This window comes from Lepisosteus oculatus, chromosome 1, assembly GCF_040954835.1.
Source record: "Lepisosteus oculatus isolate fLepOcu1 chromosome 1, fLepOcu1.hap2, whole genome shotgun sequence".
In the NCBI taxonomy this organism is placed as follows: Eukaryota; Metazoa; Chordata; class Actinopteri; order Semionotiformes; family Lepisosteidae; genus Lepisosteus; species Lepisosteus oculatus.
The window spans coordinates 10,574,700-10,591,633 of NC_090696.1; the positions used below are offsets into that span (position 1 = coordinate 10,574,700).

General features: G+C 38.9%; 1 protein-coding gene across 8 annotated transcripts in view; it reads right to left on the reverse strand.

The window, feature by feature from the left end:
* kiaa1109 (KIAA1109 ortholog) overlaps positions 1–16,934 on the reverse strand; it is a 116,800-nt gene that overhangs the window by 38,482 nt on the left and 61,384 nt on the right. For 7 of the 8 annotated variants that reach the window (XM_069193705.1, XM_069193653.1, XM_069193609.1 and 4 more), the window contains exons 38-51: positions 16,346–16,496; positions 15,308–15,460; positions 13,948–14,188; positions 13,546–13,694; positions 12,729–12,948; positions 10,206–10,364; positions 9,555–9,730; positions 8,637–8,812; positions 7,081–7,793; positions 5,745–5,993; positions 5,037–5,130; positions 3,466–3,516; positions 1,037–1,243; positions 377–615 (exon numbers count right to left, since the gene is read on the reverse strand). In XM_069193705.1, coding sequence (XP_069049806.1) covers positions 377–615; positions 1,037–1,243; positions 3,466–3,516; positions 5,037–5,130; positions 5,745–5,993; positions 7,081–7,793; positions 8,637–8,812; positions 9,555–9,730; positions 10,206–10,364; positions 12,729–12,948; positions 13,546–13,694; positions 13,948–14,188; positions 15,308–15,460; positions 16,346–16,496 — 2,978 coding nt within the window. The remainder of the gene's footprint in view (positions 1–376; positions 616–1,036; positions 1,244–3,465; positions 3,517–5,036; positions 5,131–5,744; positions 5,994–7,080; positions 7,794–8,636; positions 8,813–9,554; positions 9,731–10,205; positions 10,365–12,728; positions 12,949–13,545; positions 13,695–13,947; positions 14,189–15,307; positions 15,461–16,345; positions 16,497–16,934) is intronic. The other variant, XM_069193468.1, reaches the window with a different exon arrangement.

A 16,934-nucleotide genomic window follows, 5' to 3' on the forward strand; every position in this document is an offset into this window, starting at 1 on the left:
AAAGACAGTAATGAAATGCATAGAGCAATTCAACAGCAGTTTTTTAAATAGAAAAGGCATAGTCTTTGTTAGATCTGACAAACAATCTTCTTTCAACAGATAATGCTTTAACCAGATACAAAAACACCGGGATCACACTACTTCTCCCCTATAACAACGTGATAAGAGAGATGTCTAAGGTGGTACTACAGTGGCTCTGAATGTAATAATGTGCAAAAAACAGAAATATTAGAAAATAAGAAGGAAAACAATTTTACAAATAAGTGAGTTATGAAGAATATAAGTCTTTGAGCATAAAATATCGATTTGAGATGGTGAGAGGAGGATAAGAGGTATCTGTGCAGGTACCAGTGAAGGGTACCGTGCTCCCAGTTACCTGTCATGCCATGACTCTTCATGCGGCCCATTTTGTACTCTGCTTTCAGAGACGGCAGCAGCGCAGCTCCGATGGTGATTCCATCCAGCATGGCGCTGAACTTGAGCACAATTGGCTTCTTCTCCAGCCCCTCGGGCAGCTGAGGAAACACGTTGGCTTCGACGGGAGTCTGATTGACGCTTGAGACCGTTTTCTCTGAAGGCTGGGGAGTTGGCACCTCCTCCCTGCTCGGCTGAGGCCTTAAAGACAGGCATTGATCCACAACACGTCACAGAAGCGATTCGCAACTTCTTTTATTACGCTAAGCATTATGAAATTACTTTCCAGTCATTCTTTTGAAATAAAATTCTGTCAAAAATCAGGAAATCAAGCTGTTTAGAATAGTCGAGGTCCATAGCTTCGTTATCCATTTCTAATTTTTTAATTTGTTCTATGTACTGCTATGGATTCAAAATGTTATTTTAAACAAAATAACAGGAAACAACAAAAAAAATTAGATCTGATGCAGAGTCAAAGCTGTGGCTTTTACTACGCATTACCCTGCTGAGGATCCATACTTAGTTCGTTTGCAAGCCAACAACAAATCTGCAAGTTAATATGTACTGTATGCGGACCACACTGGCTCCAAATCCCATTTTAAAATTAGCCACTGTTCCTTACGCGGTAGATGGCTGGCGAATGAGGTCCGAGATCTGCTTGGACAGCTGGTGAGAGCTGCGGACCATCATGCTGTGCAGCGTGGCCGGGTGCTGGGGGATGTTGATAAAGATGGCGCCAACTCTGAAGACGGCAGCGTTGTTTGTTTTGAGTCCTCTCTGAGCGCTATAGAGCGCCTGGGATTTGGCAATGTTGCATTTTACTACAGTTCTGAAATGAACAACAAAAACTTAAAAGAATGCTCACAGTTCTTAGTCAGAAGTGTTTACAAAGAAGCAAGCGACTGACACTGCCCACAATATAATTAATATTAGCAGAGCACCATTAGAAACTGGATGCAAGCATCAATACGTCACCAAGCAAATGCTTCAGACAGTGTTGAGGAGAAAACAGTCACAAGTAAAAAAATAAAATAAAAATGCAAGTAAAAGAAACTACACATCTAAGCTTTCCCAAAACAGGTACTTAATGGATGCATTCACACAGCATGAATCCTCTCACATAAATCACACAATCATTTCAAGAAATGCACCATGGATTCGTTTCCATTGGACATCATTTAGAAATAGTGATATATTCCGATTTAAAATGTGTATGCTGGAAGGTGTTTTCTTTTTGTCAATTATTCACATAAAATTACCTGGGCTGTGTAACTGTATTTATATATAGATATATGCAAATATATGAGCTACTTATTGTGGCCATTTGCTCGATATTGTATAGAAAACCACTTCTTGATTTTTAAGCCAACACTGGGATTAAGCGGTACTTTCGTATGGAGCAAAATAAGCTACATCATTTGTATCTTTGCTTAAACTTTCTTCATACAGGTTTGCGTCATATTCTAATGGTGTGACTGTATGCCAGACTTCTCGGTAACCTTATTTCACTAGGTTCAATTCATTAAAATTATAATTAAAACTCTGAAATAATTAGAACTAAAACTCAGCCTGTTACGGTTATGACACAGTCTAGTGAAACAATTATTTAAGAATGCAGCTGTACTTGTAGCAGTTATAGAAAAGGTACAGAAACAGTAGTAATCAGCATTTCTGTGTCATTCCAATCGATAGTCCAAACAGGAAGGAGAATTTAGTATTTTTCAGTATTTTGAATAAAATGACAGCCACACAATCACTTTTTCATTTAAAGAAATCTGTCAATGTGCTTCTAATGGAAATATTCAAAATGGTTATTTTTCTTTAAACTAAAGTTCAGAATACTTGGGTTGCATAAAGTGCCAAATTTAAAGGAGCATCTAATTCCTTGCTCTTAACTCATAAATAACACATCCAAAATATTCACACTGCGTTCCTTGTGTTTGCACTGCATGTACTGTATATGTGTTTTTTTTCCTGCTAACACTGTCTTAACATTCTGTTAACATATTATTTATTTTAGAATATTTGTGAACCAATTTCACTGCCCAGCCCAATATTAACTTTTTTAAAGCACAAATATATGGTCATCAATTATGCTCATATACAATTATGTTCCATCATTGTTCTAGTGCAGTGTGGTTTCAAAGTTTAAAAATGCCCCTCTTGGTCTTTCAGAATAAATTTCAAGGGACATAATCTATGATGCAGTGCTTTACTAATTTATTTTGAAGACATTCAGAATTCCTTTTGTTTGTGTCAATGTTTAGTAAGGCACCATCTGTTGACGCTGTATAATAATCTTTTAAAAGACTACTGGGAACAAAACCATTTTGCTAATTATAATGCTGTGCTCTAATGCCCATCAAATAAATCCTATTTAGTCAGAAATGTAATACTGTCTTAAACACCAGACCTTCTGAAAACATAATTAGAAACAAGCAAACAAAAACAGAAACGAGAGTGGGGAAACAGTCTAATCTGCAGATGGCAGAAGCAACACAACAAATCTCTTAGACAGGCTAAATTTCAAGACTGAACTTCGTGGGAGAATAAAGGATGGCAGAAACTAGGAATTTTGAACTCCACTGTTGAGAACACATAGTTCTTAGAGCCTTGTGCTTTAATCAAACAGGAAAAAAAAGTTGATTTCATTATAGCCTCCTTTTGATTTTGACTCAAGTATCAAGGATGTGCCGAGAAACTTTATATACAGTATGAGTATCTGAAATTCAGTCAGCAGATTTCAAAATACAGGCTAATATAATTCAGTTTCTCCCAGAAAGCCCAATCCACTTAATCAGTTATTCAGCTTGCATTGCACTAATCATTAGCATTATTAACCAGTGACTGCTTTAGTGAAGCACACTAATTCAGACATTGACAGTCATACTATACACTACCATAGATCCACAGGGTTTCATATACTACTAAGACAAACATACACCAACAAACACAGTGGTACTGAACTTTGTACGAAATGCAAACTACACATCCAAGCTATTGTAGCATCACTATGATGTGAACCGCAAGCCCTGAATAATGCAAACATACAGAAACTCTTGTTTGGCAGTGCTTGTAGGAGATGTGGGGAAATCCTCCAGTCTATGCAAGAAGATTGAAGAGAGAGCCATAAAATAAAGAGAGAGCAAATAATGAATGAACATTCATGCACATATTTAATACCACAGCCCATAATATGCAGCTGCTTTCTCCTGCTTCTTTACTATGAAACCCTTCTGGACCAGTTTAATATATATTGTTATCAGGATCATCATTATTACGATGCAGAGAGCTACATATGTCAACGGTAAAAATCATTCATTCAAGAATCACAGGTAGGCACCTGAAACCCTATGTAAACAGCACAGATTAAGACTTCAGCATAAGGAAAGTCTTTTTTTTATTACTAATTACTGTAAGCCCTCATATTAAATGCTCTAGTGCATGGCTGTCCAATCCTGGTCCTGGAGGGCTGGCATGCCTACAGACTCTCTCGATCTCTCTAAAGTAGCGACACTTGAGGAGCTAGAAGAATTGCTTAATAACAAGGTTGGTCTTACTGAAAACAAAACAAGACGGAAAACCTGTACAAAACACCAGCACCAGAGGACAAGGACCGAATAGTCTTGGTTCAGTGTCATTTCTCCACTTTTAGAATATCTGTGCACTTGCAATAATAATACGTGATAATAAGGAATAATAATGCTTATTATTAGGGTTCTGTTGAGACTGACGTGCCTCAAAACGTAAACATGGCATCCAAATCTTTATAAGATACTTGTTTTAAGAAAGGATAAGGATAGTCCATCTTCTTTTAATTTTCACTACTTTCTATTTCAGGGACAAAGGAGGACAGTATGAAAGAGCCACAAGCAATATCATCCGAAGAGGAAGAAAAGGCAGGCATTATCCAGATAAAACCAACTTTTTCGGAGCTGTTACCTTCTGTGTTCTAGATTACTTAAAAGGGTTCTTACTGCAAGTTGTCACATGGCACACATATCAGGGGGTTAGACAATTGCAGGTCTTTGCCCATCCTTAGCACTGCAATTTACTTAAGGTAAAGAAAATAACGCCTCAGTTACTGTTAATATAGTAAGTTTAATACCTTCTAGGACATGTCCATCTTGTCAAATAAATCCTCGTGAGATCACTTTAGAGAAGGCTTCACTGGATTTTACGTTCTGACCACAAACCCCAGTGTATCATTTTGAACATAAATGTATGCTTCTGGACATTAAGGGATATACTGCACTAAATGGATTGTAAATGTGTGCACATGAAAAGCTCATTTTTTACTTTATTTCACCGTTTCAGGTTACAAACCCTTAAAAGCATAAATTAAACTAATAATGCAATTAGATCAAAAGGAAAAAACAAAACTACTAATTATAAACCAAAGTTGGTAAACCAATGTTCTTTGGAAAGAAATGTGGTAGACAAAATGCTGAGATAATTAAAAGGTTTCCAAATTGGAGGCTCATTATTTTTCAAAACACGCTTTTTAAAAACCAAAGATATGGAAGCAAAACTAAATTTTGAATTTTGCTATAAACCCAATCTATATCAACAGTGCACGGAAATATTTCACTATACAAAATGAGCAGGAGAAATAAACTCACTGAATATTGGGTGTAATTCCCTCCAACAAAACTATATTGACTCCTCCAATGTGAGCAGAGGCACAGGTCTCTGTCATCTTCTGGTGCAAAATATCTGAATTAGAACACAGGGAAAAAATGCATTTTGATAAACCAAAGACAGGCTCAAATTTGAGAACCAGTATTATTATTCTAAGACAAGGAAACACTTCCACTATAACACTTTCTTGAAAAGATGGCCTTTGGTTGCCCTGTTTCAGAAGCCATCGTCTTCAAGTATTATTAAGGTTCACAAGCAAAACAAACAACCATTCAAACAATTTATCATCCTTTGAAATGTAATACAATTTTGACATTTTGATGATTGGACTTAATATTAATACCAACTGGCTGAAACCGTTACAAGCATCTTCAAAATGCTCCAGTCTTGGAAAATTACAGACACTTTCAGTATTGTGCATGGAATAATAACGAGGAGACATAATCCACTTGCTCCAAAGGGGTATTACCACCACCTGCTTGGTTTTTCAGATCAAGAAAACAAACGAGTAACTGGAGAATTTAATTAAAAAGCTCTGTATTCCTTTTTTGCTTACTTTGTTGTTACTTTGTTTTATTGTTTACTAGGTTGTTTGCGTTATACAGCTTTGTTGTTGTGCAAGTTGGTGTTTCCTTAATGTCTTTGTATTGGAGCATAATTGCATATGACAAATTGAACTCCGACCTCACCTTTCATTTTCTCCTTTAGCGTAAAGCTACCATGGATCTTCTTGAGCTCAGCCTCCATAGTCAGGCCCCCGATGTCGGCTTCGAGGTGTGTGCGGTTCACCATGCCAATCCCGAAAACGATGAGAGTGACGTGCTGAGGCTCAGAGCTCACCAGGCTCCTCTTCCTCTGCAGCTTGTTCGGACTGGAGGAGTCCTGCTCGTTCTCGAATACCACTCTGCAGCTCGGATCGGAGGGGCTCCTGCCCCCTTCTGCCAAAGGAGATGCCAAAGATTAGACAGGAAGGAGATGTCAGAGGTTCTTTCAGCTAAGCAAGAGGACTAGTTCTTTGAACCTTGAGAAAGCCAAGGTATGAGGAGTCAAAGGTGAAGAAAAAGAAGATGTACATTCTAAATCTTGCCAACAAACCTCTATTATAAAGTTGTATGTCAGGGTAGACAAGTGTTTGGATTCCCTGGCAAAATTGCTCTATCCTTTAATTTAAGGACAAGCATTCTCTGAATATCTAAATTTTGGAACAGCTGGCTTTTATCTGTCCATGATAAGACATGCATAATAATTATTAAGTTCACAGAGAGGAAGAGTAGAGCAGAGAAGTATTCGGCCCATGAAACAGAAACAGAAACCTCCTTCAGTCGATTCAGAGACCACAAATCTATGCAGGTAATCTTTCTACACAAGGCCATAAGTACAGGGACTTTATGGAAATACTAACATCTCCCCATGTTTTGTGATGTACTGTTTGTAATACAGAAATAGGACCCCAATCATTCAGCATCCATTGTCAAAAGTTATTTAGTCCTGGACAAGATCCTTGTTTGCTAGGATATAGGGTTCCATCTTTGCCCTTTGAATGCGTTTTGCATCTCCATCTCGGAGAGAATTCCATGTTTTTCAACTATGTTAAAGGCAGCAATTCATAGCACACAGTACTTTAAATATCTGTAAATAATAGCAGTAAAATGTTCTGTGCTTATCCTGCTGTAAAATGAACATCTGTCATTCTTAGCCTGACATCTGGTTACTCCACTACCAAGCTGCGTTACTCTCACTATTCCCTGGCTATAGGCAATACCGTAAATATTGTTCATTTTTATAATTTTTCTACTTGTAACAATATCAACATCTGATTATGAAAAAGTACCTCAATTTTACTGGACACAAAAAATACTGAAAAAAAGATGACCAATAAATGAATGCCCTTTCCATTTAAGTTACCAGTTAATGTAACCAAATACATCAATTAGAGGTAGAAATGCCTTCTTTAGTGTAAATTATAAAGGATGCCTATAGCTTCCCTGGCTGTAAATTCAAGTTCGGCTGTATTCTGCACTCTACCTGTTGGCCCTGCAGTCTCTGGGGAGGTCTTCTCCAAGATCCCAGTCGGATCTGAGATGAGGGAGTAAAAGTTGAGCAATTTGTACATGTTCTGCCAGCACTCTGCAGAAGGCTCGCTCTGCTCAGAGACAGTGATGGAGTCCGAGTCATCCATCTGGATGGTCATGTGATCTGCCACGTCCCGGGAGCCCTTCCGGGAAACCTTGGAGGTCCGTCTTTCGGCTCGCCCGATCGAGTTCTTGTTGCGGGGCTCCTTCTTGTTGTTCTCCCCCGCGGGCCCCCTCTTGTTCTTCTGGTTGTTGAGCCGGCTGGCCCCGTTCAGGCTGCCCCGCGAGCTGCGGCTGAAGTCGGACGAGCGGAAGTCCCTGTGCTTGCGGGTTTTGAAGGTGGGCGTGGGCGAGGCCGATCCCGCCGTGTAGCGGCTCAGCTTGATGTCCGTCTGAGTGGCCTTGATGTCGTCGATCATGGTGCTGAACTGGTGGATCAGGCGAACGAGGGCCATGTCGACATGCTGGCTGATGGACTGGCAGGATATAGTGAAGTTGCAGTGGAAGGTGTTGTAGTGGCGCCGATTCAGGTCGTGGAAGGACAGGGCGCTGGTGGAGTTCTGGGGAGTGCTCATGGACTTCTCCATTGCCACCGCATTTATGCTGAAGGTTTCGAACATCAGAGCAGGCTTGAATTCCAAAGGAGGAAGGTTAACAGTTCCTTGCCTGTAAAACATTTATAAGACACTGACTGAATAAAAGCAAATCACGGCTGATTTCAAGGACCGCCACAACAACATATGGCCAAGGCTTCACGCAAGACTTCACTAAACAATTCTTCAGTACTTCAAATGTTGATCAAAATATCCATCAACGATCATACACAATTAAAAGCATCAAGCTGCCATTTTAAATGGAAATTAATAAGGATTTAAAGTACAATCCTAGCATTGTATAGAGCACTGAAGCATTTTTTTCCTCTTACCATGAAAACTGAAATTAATTTAAAGGACAGCTGGTTTGGATGTATACTTCTTCACAAGGTAAGCAATCAACACTTGTCTACATGATACACTGATAAAACACCTGGACTTGATAATCAAGATCTCTCAAATGTTGTTATTCAGTTGTATCGTTAAATCGTTCCTAACACTTCTGCTTGTTAACACTGTCACAACCAAATATCGTTTATCACCTGCCCTTTCTTTCTCGGTTTGTCTTCTGTGCAAGGTTGATTTAAGCCTCTTGGCCAGGCAGTCCTTGTAAATAAAAACTCATTTAAGAGTAAAAGTATAAGAGTAAGAATGTAGCAACAAAAAGCTTTACATTAAAAACTCTGCCTTCTAATGTTAGCTTGCAATATATAACTCAATTTCTCCCAATGTTCATTTTATGCTGTTTAAAGTAAATTATGGAATAATTATACATGACTATTAGAGTACCACTTCAGTTTTGTTACCAAGTATCTTGTAGCATTGTAAGTAATGGAAGTTTCAGAATGACAATATCCTAAACCTAACAGATGCATACATCCAAGTTAGTATTGTGAAGCAAAAGGAAAATGTGTACCTTCTTGATCTTTTGTTCTTCCTTTCTTTGGAGGTATCTGAATCCACAATATCTGCTCGTAGGCATTCTAGAGTTCCTGAAAAGGAAAGATGCTCCCCAAAATACATCCTGTAACTCAGAGGTGCTGCATCTTGAGATTGGATGCCAGTGTAACTCAGCAGGGGTTTGAACACAACCTGAGTACAGGAGGGAACAAGAGGGAATCTATTTAAAGCACTACATACTAAAGTCACGTAAATATTCACCTGTAAACCATGGTCAAATCAATAAACTCCTCCTATGGAAAGCAGTTTTAGACCTCTGAATACAAAGGGGATATTACCAAATAAATCATTTCCACTGCAGTACAAAGGGCTCCAACCCTTGTTGTTACAGCAAAATATCATTAACCCAAAACTACAAAAGGAAAAACATGAGATATTTACACAACTGGCCATAATTTCATTATTATTTTAGTACTGCCCTTGTTTTGCTACAGCCTTGTGCATTCTATCACAAACCTTATTTGGTCTTGCAAAAGGTGTTCCAGAAACTGAATGTACGATACCGCTCAAAAGGTTATAAATGTCCTATAATATGTAAATAACATGCACAATGTATCAACTACATTAAGTTTGAGTAGGTAGCTGTGTCAGAAAGCATAGGCTGCAAAGGAACAGGTAAAAGGTTAATTCTATGCTGAAATGAAAAGAGAAGAAACACAAAGTTTTGCCTGTGGAGCCTTCTTCAGGTGCAAGGAAGAGAGGCAAAATAGGAGATAAATAAGGCCTCTCTCCCTCTTTCTCCTTATTTTGGAGATAAATAAGGTTTTATTTACCTACTATTTTACCATCTCTCCTCAAACCTGAAGATGGATCCACAGCAGAAAGATTGTGTTCATTCTGTTAGTACCTGTTAGTCTGCATTGCATTTACTTACCTGAGCATCAGCTAGCTGGACAGCAGGTGGACCCTGGTTGCCCTCCTCTATATCTGCAATTTCATCTTGACTGGTGCTGCGCTGTGAATGTGTACCATCCAGGGTGTTCTGGTCACTGGACAACACAGTGTTGAAGTCAGAAGCAGACGGAATTGTAGGGAGATTGTATGTAACTCCTAAAGACAGAAGAGAATGGTTCACTTTAATCCAGATGTCTGGTAACAGTCTACTTTGTATCCCCTTCAGGAAAAGACTTATTCCAACTCATTTTTTATAAATATTATTAAATAAATTGCACCAAGCAACACATCCATTACCACTAACCAGAAGACAACTTAAACTAAAATACACAGCAATATCAATACATAATGCATAAAAATAAAACCCAGGGCAATTGGGCAACTTTGCTAGCTTCATTGACAGTGACAGTAGATCATTGACCCAAAAAAAGAGTCTCCAACAGCATTGTTCCAAAAACCCAGAAGAAGCTTAAATGCTCATTTTTCCTGATTTTGTGCTGGTCTATCTGGTTTCTTGTAGCATTATTTGACTCTGAAGTAGTCCAGTGAGTTGTCATATCCAATGTTACATTTACCCCAGATTTCCTTTTGAGCGAGAGAGAATGAAAGATGGCAACTAGCTCAGGCCTACCTGTCTGGAGGCTGTTGTGCCCTGATCTTGTCACAGGGGACTCCTGCACAACACTCCCCCTGTTCCCAACAGCGTTTGACATCCAGTTGTAAAAGCTGACTGAGGAGGGCTCTGATAGCAAGGGGTGTTCCGTCAGCATGTCCGAGCCGACGTTGTTACCTGGATAAAATTGCAAGAGAGGCATCAGGACAGGATCATTTTAGAAGGCAATATTACATATCCTCAGCTGATGCCCTTACCTAAGGTGTCTTGCAATACACATTTTCCCATATGTTACAATAATGTACATAAAAGACATTTTTAACGATATGATGACAATAGTTTTTGCTGCTTATTTACAAAGCTTTATTCTAAAAGTAACTGTACATTTTACATGCCTGATACTACTTAGATGCCAATTAATATATACTATATGTATGAGTTTTCCTAAGAGGGTTTAGAGTTAACCACAAAGAGAAATGTATTATGCTGTATTTGTTTACATTTTCACAATGTTAATAAAAATGTTAAAACAGCGGTGTAGAGAACACAGCCTGCAGAGTGCTGTCACCCTGCAAGAAGATCATGGTGTAATGCTGGTTATTTCTCACACATCATCTGGAGTCCGAGAGATATTACAAGCTTAAAAAATAGTTACAGGCTTTAATTGTAAAAGTAATAATAATTTCACGTTTGTAACAATTAGCTATTTTATTTTTCATGATCCAACATTAAAAATTCCAATCGCTCTTTGAACATTTCGGTTTTAAGATATCAATACCGATCTTGCTTTGTTTTTTTGAGCCTCTGACATACTTTACAACACCAGGCCCACGTATGTCACCCAGTATGCATGAATAAATAAAAACGCCCTGGACTTGTTTTCATGGTAATCGCTCAAATGGAAAGCTCTGGTGACTGCAGTCCACACCCCCAGATCAAGAAAACACAAATTTAATCTAAATAGGAGTCGATGGGATATTTCCTGGTTGCACTTAAATGCAATGATGAACCATCCATATCTCCATGTTGCATTTTATGGCTATATATCAAATAGCCATACAATGTGTTTTCTTAAAGTCGTGATGGTACCAGTTGAGATTCTACTCGGTCTTTGAGTTTTGTTCACAGTACTGTTTATTTATGCCAATGTCTGGACTGTTTCTTCAAGCCTGCAGAATGATGTCCCAGCCCAAATTAGGACATGAAAGTGTTGATTCACTTGCAAGATCAGTCTTTAACCTTATTTTTTATATACACGTTATACTTCTCTGTTGAAGATATTGCATCAATTAATGTATTCAAAACAGAAAACTGTTTTGCTTAAAATAAAATATTAACTGCAACTTCGTATGGAACAGTTATTTTTAATTTATTTAATCATCTCCTAATGAAGTCTTTAATGAAGGTTGTTTTGCTAACTATAAAAATGCTATAAAAATCTATACAAACCTTAACTCAGCACAAACAAGTTGGTTATATGAACCTATCAATATTTAATGTATTTCTCAGGATCCCCAAACAATTGTAGCTGACAGCTTTTAAGAACAGAAAATGTGTTGCATGTTTATAAATCATTTAAAACTTCTTTATAGAATGCACTTTTTTGGTAAATGACTGAACTAAATTAAATAAGTTGGGGATCCTGATACATAACAGAATTTAATTTTATACTCATAGATTCATAGCAACTCTTAAAATCAAAAGGTCAGAAAAAGTGGTTATAATTATTCTGTCAAAAGCAGTTCTTGTTGTAAGAGCCCAGGAAAATGTTATTTGTTTTTTTTTCACACCTTTGGGTGTCTGTATCTTGCAACAGTTATGTATATCACCAAATGCAACTGTGACGGATTAAATAAAAAACCTGTTCTTTAATAATTAAAAATCTGTAAGCTGTTCTGAAGACACATTCAGGCAAGCCACTATCCCCTTACTTTAACAGTGCAAATGAACTGCAAGAAAATACAGGTGAAACTAAAATGATACCTCCCGAAATTGAGAGTTTATAGGCCAAACTGTTTTTATTTTCTAAAGCACTGCAATTAGCGGTATGTGGTGTTTTGCCAATCAGCTAGTAAACAGTTCTGGGCATAAAAAGAGCTACTGCAACATGTGTGGTGCAAGTCTGAAACATGATGTCAATTTTGGTTACATGCTTAAAGGCTCATCTGACCCAGGATACCTGCCGTGAACCTGCTAGGATTCCCGGTCTTCAAACATGAGCAATTTCAACAGTGGTAAAAGCAGAGAGTAAGCAAAGTCAAAATGATCCATAGAACAACAGGAAAATGATGCTTATGGTCTATAGATAATGTCTAAGCACAGAACAGGGACCTTAGACCAGTTTGTTGCCATATTGCCATAGGCAGAGGTGTAAAGCTCAAATCTGGCTAAAAGTAAAGCCCTGAACAAAACTCAACCACCCCATTGAAATCTGAGTGGCGAATCTGTTATGAGCTCAAGACTTAGTCTTCCACCTCCAATGTATTCTAGTGTTAGGGGACTGCGCGAGGGTGCAGCGTGTATCTCAACAGGCCTCAGTACCTGCCCTGGTGAGAGAGCTGCTCTTGGCTGCAGTGGCGCTGCGCTGGGGGGTTCCCTCCAGCAGGTTGTGCAGACTGGGGAAGCTGCCCGTGAGGTAGCTGAGCAGGCTCTCTTTCCTGGGGCTGTCCTTCGCAGGTAGGCCCGTCCTGCTCACATGGGCTGGGGAGTCTGCAGCTGTATCCCCACTGGTGTAGCTCAGAGACTGGTAAGGATGGACACCCTGTAAGGGGGAGATGTGAATGTGTATGGCATGACGACAGTCTGGAAAGTTCTGAACTCTAGAGATAAAAAACGCCTACATCCCCAGTACAAAAAACATGACAAGCAATAAGTTGAATTTGACATGACATAAAACTACCAGAATTCCTGTAAAATTCAACTTGATAATCATCTTCTTATTCTTCTAAGTTTTCAAAAAATGTACACTAGTCGATAAGTTGATATTTGGCCAACAGACCCCGCATCCCAGGAAACTACCATTCTGACCACAGAAAATAAATAACTTTTTACTTCCATTGCAGGAAATCTATTCGTTAATAAAGAGGCAGCTGCATTTCTAAATAATAATAAGGTAGAAAGACACTTAAGTAAACTCTCTACTTTCGAGCCAGATTTGCATAAAGAATGGACAAACAGCTGTTACATTACTTTCCCATCCATTTTTAGTGAACAGATCCATTTCCCTCAGTTTCTTAGAGAAGTTAGAAAACCAAAAGGATGGCCTAGTTTCACGTTATGAGGTCTGAAACAGGATGGGTTTTCCCATTATTAATCTTGAACAGAAGTCAGTCAAGATTGCAGGAAAGAGGCAGCAGACCTTTATTTTGAGAGCAGATTCGCTGTGGGTGTGAGACTTGGAGAGTTTCCTCATGATCTCTGAGCCGCTCACCGGTCCCGACGTAACAGCAGTGGGTGGAGGACGAGTACTTGTCCCTTCTAACAGCATTGTATGTTCACTTACAGTTGCTAAGACAAGAGAGTATATGTGTTACACCAAATACCTTTGCTCCTATGGAAACAAAACTAGAAAATGTTGGCAAGAATCCATTTTTAATAGAAATCTGAAATATTTTGTCACCTTGAAATCTGTACTTCTAAGTAAATAAATAAAGCAAAAACAAACCATTAAGGCACCCATTTGTAGTCTGAAAAGGTTAAGAAACACTGAAGTATAAGCGCCACAAACTATCTGTAGACTGAATAGACAAATTTGTTTTACCTGCATCAAACTCAAACTCTGCCCCATCAGCGCTGGTGTCACTCTGTAAGCCTCCCCCATTGTCCAGCCCCTGGCCTGGCTCGTAAGAAACTTGGTTGTGCTCCTTGGGTTTGGGCAACTGTGTGGGTCGCATCAGTCCTATGGCTTTAAAGCCCTGAGTGACCACAATAAACTTCATCCACTGCCTGGCTAAAGCCACCAGTCCCTTCTTTAAAGTCACTAGTGCTGGGAGGCCATCATTCTAAAACATTAAGCATAAGAGTAGAATAATTAAAGGAGATGGCTACAGGAGAAGAGTTAAAGGGTATGTCAGATGCAATCAAGGCGAAAATGTACAGACGGTATCACTATTTTCACAAGTCTTCTTTTTTTTTTTTAAAGAGTTAGGTTCAAGTGGAATTTTTCCACTCTTTTTTGTTTTTTTCAAATACAAAAATAGCACAGAGCACTAAAAAGTCCAAGCGCAACAAACAAAGTTATAAGTGAGAAAGGGCTGTTCAGCCCACTTAGCGTGTCCGGTCGAGGGTAAGTGATCTATTGAAAGAAGCAGAGGTAATAGCTTTGATACTGAGTGGTCTACTGAGCAGTGGAAGAAGTCATATGAGTCACCCTGCTCTCAACAAGCGGATGTGTACATGTTTAGCGCAGGCCAAAAGAAGCTCATAGGCTTTAGTGCTCATTTTTTCACTGTGAAGGGCTCTGGCGGTTCTATCAGTGTGGAAAGCATTTTTCTGGCATGGTTTTAACTCCATCATCCCCTTAGAGGGCAAGATAAATGCCGATAAATACGAAGCCATTCTGAGGGATCATGTTCATCCTATGGTGAAGCAGTTTCTATCCTGATTGGAGTGAAATCTTCCAGGATGACAATGCCCCCATCCACAGGGCACGAGTGAAAGGCTGAAAAGCTTGATGAGCATGAAAATGATGTGAACCACAAGCTATGGAGATTCAAGAGCAGTGCCCAAGACAGCGATTTCTACCACTTTAATATTCACACAAGAACTTGTCAGCAATGAATGAATAACGTCCATCCTCCAATTACAAAGTATAATAATTGCAATATTTTAACTATTTACTATTAAGTAAACTCTCTGTGGTCAAATAATACATGTGTAATCTTAAAAAGTAAAGACTGAACCTCAACTACACAAAGTAACATTGCACATAATCATCACCACACATTAAGAAAGACAACACACACCTAACCAGCATTGTATTTACTGTATAGTGCTTATTACCAATTCTGACACTTTGCTTAATGTTGTTCCTGTTGAACAGAATATGTGAGGCCTAGACATTCATTAAGTCCATCCTCAGAAAGGAGCACACACACAATGTGATAGACTTGAGAACTTACCATGGTGGCGTCCTCAATAATAGAGTAGTCTGCTTGCTGTAAATAGCGATGGAGTATGTTGCATAGTAAACAGGAAGGGTTCTCATGCAGAAAGCGAGCCCTTTTAGTCACTCTGTTATACTTGCTTCTGAAAGGAAAGTGAATGCTCTTTTTCTAAAATAAAACAGAAAAACACATGCTACTTAAATATTGCATTTTTATTTAAAAAAAAGATGCTTAATTCCCATATTCCAAAAAGTATCACGACCAAGAAATGCCAACAAGAGTAAGAAAGGTGAATCCCAAAACCTTTTCCTTATGGGTTAGCTCAACTGATAGCTCTCAGTGCTGATAGCTTTCAGTGCTGAAATATATACATTTATAACCTAAGAAACACTAAATACTAATGGCAGTTTAGTACTTTTACATTTGACATCTACAAGATACTTGCTTAATTTTCAATACCGTAGTGATTTATAGCTTTGTATACAATTAATATGAAGATCTGGAAAATGATAAACTTCATGACAATCTAAAATAAGAAAATGACCAAAGCAATTCAGTGGTTTTAAACGGCAATAAAATCATTTTATACTGTCAATGTATAACTTTGGACACATAAATAAGACCTATTATCGAATATCTAACTTTACCCACAAGCATTATAGCTGTGGACTTGTATGGCGGGACTGAAAGACAGGCACAGAGAGAAACACACATCAGTGCTTCTTATTTTCACTGCACAGAGAAAATGCACAGGGCTTAGGACTGACAAGACTTTTGTTGTTATGTCCCTTACCATGCCTTGACATCTCAAACAGTGAAATCTTTAAATGGTGCATTTTGAGTGGATAGTTTTGACTAATCCAGCGCTGACTGCGTCTTTATTCTGCCTCTAGGGTTGGCACCTAACCCATTAAATGTGATCACTTTCAATTAATTATGTACCGAGATTTTACAAGAGAAGTTTACAAGATAGACCTTCCAGTCTTAAGAAGTAACGTACTAATTTCTAACAATCCAGATAAAGTGTGGAAGAACTTTTCTGTAAATACTTACCTCTAATGCCTCAGTCATGACGCAGCCCATCACAGCACACACTCGGAGGGTTCCCTCGGTTTCCAGTTTGTTCAGAGAAGATTTCAGTTGGTCGATAGGAACAAGCCATGCCCCAATGGCAGGTGTTGCTGTGCTTAGAAGATTCAGTTGCCTGTTCATAACAGAAGAATGTGGTCCCTATTTAAAACTGCTGTTCTAGTCAAAGTCATGCTTTTCATCCATCCATCTTCTAACCGGTTAATTCAATTCAGGGTTGCAGGGAAGATGAGAGTCTCTCCCAGCAAGCAATGGGTGCAAGGCAGGATACACCCTGGACAGGACGATGGCAGTACATTGCAGGACAAAGACACAAACACGCACGCACACATCAGGGCCAGTTTTTCCAGAAGCCAATTACCAGGGTGTCTTTGGACTGCAGGAAGAAACCAGAGCACCCAGCCTAGACCCAAAGGAACAAAGGGAGAACATACAAACTCCACACAGACAGCATCCCAGATCTGGAACTGAACCCAAGACCCCAGCTCTGCACGGCAGCAATGCTAATCAATGCTTCCATCATATTTTTCAATTTTTAAAAATTTTCAGACTT